This window comes from Cyprinodon variegatus, unplaced genomic scaffold, assembly GCF_000732505.1.
Source record: "Cyprinodon variegatus isolate N-32 unplaced genomic scaffold, C_variegatus-1.0 Scaffold1080, whole genome shotgun sequence".
NCBI classification, from domain to species: Eukaryota; Metazoa; Chordata; class Actinopteri; order Cyprinodontiformes; family Cyprinodontidae; genus Cyprinodon; species Cyprinodon variegatus.
Window position 1 is genome coordinate 246276 of NW_015151533.1, and position 2192 is coordinate 248467.

A 2192-nucleotide genomic window follows, 5' to 3' on the forward strand; every position below is an offset into this window, starting at 1 on the left:
TTTTTTCCAACCATCAGATATAGAAGATAAACAACGATCATATAAATGTCAATGCATTACAAAGATAAATTAGCTCCTGTTAGCTTTTGGGCTTCACAGAGCAAGAGAAAGTAAATGTATAATTAAATAGAGGCCTTCCTTCCTAACCTCCGTCTACCTCCCTCGGGTGTTATAGGTGGTATTATATCAATAAACAACCATCTGAAGTAGAGAAGAAGAAGAAGAAGGAGAGAGGAAGAATAAACCAGGGCACAGAGATGTTAGGAGGTGCAGTGGCATGAGGAGCGATGGATTGAATGATACCTGCACGCTGGGAGGGGGCTGGAGCAGGACTGAGCTGGATCACGATGACTAGACAGAAGAAAGAAAATATATACACACACACGTACGTTACTGTAGTGTTCTAAACACATGTGAACCCAACAAGCACACCATCAAAGAACACAGAGCATCAGCTTAACTTTTCTTATAAAAAAAAAAAAAGCGGTCTTAAAAGGTTGGTTTTATTCCATCCCTCACAGAATAAAAGCTTAGAATACGGGACTAAAAACGCACCACGCTTCCTCTGCTACAGTACTGGACTCTAAAGCTCTTTGGAAAACGGCTTTAAGACTTAACCGACTTAAAGTGGTTGGAAATTACCAAACGACATTACCCCTTCATAGGGAAAGTTACCGTTTTTGATCACTTGCATACACCCCCCCCCCCGTCCCTTAGTGAGGTCTAGAAGCACAAGATCTATGTCAGCCATTCAGCAAAGATGCTGCTACATGGCTGAACATCTTATTTTGGCATTTGACCAATTAGAGGAACCCTTGAATGATATTTTACCTACTGGAAATTAACCTGAAAAAAAATTTAAAATTAACAAGTCCAGAAAAACTGTAAAAAGCTAATTGTAAAGTTAAACAGTAAAGTTAACAATTATATTCAGGTTTATCAACTAAAGAACTGTAAGCACCAGTACCAGCATTAATGCCTCTAAGGTTATGTTGTACCAAAGAAATGCATTTCTTTGCCTCTCAAGAGTGTTTTTCATGTATTTCTTATCGAAGCCCTTTTGTTATTTTTCTTAATATTTTCGGGCAAGTTGGCGTTTCTTGTTATTACATTGACATTCATTTTAATCCATCAGAAATACCCATATATTTGCAATGTTACAAATGTAATAAAGTCTTGTCCTGGATTCCAATAACACTATTGGCTTAAAGTTTTGATTTTCAAAGTATTTCATCGAGTGCCCTATAAAGAGTTAAGACAGCTAGAAATCTCATTTTAGCAAAAAGGGAGGGTGGAAAATATTTCCCCCTGCAGATCCATTTGTGCATCAAAGCAGAAAGCTAACAGGTGGCTAACAAAATCAAACATTGTCTTTTTTTTTTCTTCATGTGTCAATCATTGGACGGGACCTCGACTCCCATCCAATGGGGTCGAGGTCTGGTATATAATCACACCAGTAACATTTAACTGATGTTAACACTGATAACTGTCCAATTTCATTCTAAATACAGATTTGATTCATCTGGATCTCACTGTAATTTATCTCATTTTTATAGTAGAATCAGACGCCTCTAAAAGTGATTCAGTGATCTGGAACATAGTGAGATCAGTTGCTCGTTGACTACTTGCTTCAATTCACAATAAGATCAACCACTCACCACCACACCATGCCGGTGTAGGAACCCGGGTCCCGCCCTTTCTTATGAAGTCAACATATGGCAACACCAATCGGACAAACTGTATCGCACCCGCTTCTTAAGAATCAAATCTCCTTTAAAGTCTCAACATATGACCTATATTTGCTAATATTTTACATTTCATTGGCGACCTAAAGTAGAAAACAAACATCGTCAGTGTTGAATGAAAGCACTGCCTTCTAAGACAGACTGAGCTCTGCCATTTAAAAAAGTGACACAATAAGTCTCAGCTTAATTTTATTCTTTTTATTAATCTGCCTTTTAAGTTAGGGAACGACTCTAAGACAGAACAGGGCTGATTACTGTTGAAACATTACGAATGTCTTGTTCTCATCTACTTTGCAAAGCAAGTAAAGTGCTGACTGACTAAAATCCATCGATAATTTAACTGGACTGTATAGCTGAAAACATTTTTCACACGAAACACGTCACAATGACAGTATATGTGAAACGTAACATTACAGACCGATGCTAAATTAAGTCTCTATGCACAAC

At 37.7% G+C, this 2192-nt stretch overlaps 1 protein-coding gene across 1 annotated transcript in view; it reads right to left on the minus strand.

The window, feature by feature from the left end:
• Window positions 1–2192, minus strand: part of map2k7 (mitogen-activated protein kinase kinase 7) — a 31103-nt gene that overhangs the window by 25028 nt on the left and 3883 nt on the right. Inside the window, exon 2 of the mRNA XM_015400186.1 lies at window positions 199–351. Coding sequence (XP_015255672.1) covers window positions 199–351 — 153 coding nt within the window. The remainder of the gene's footprint in view (window positions 1–198; window positions 352–2192) is intronic.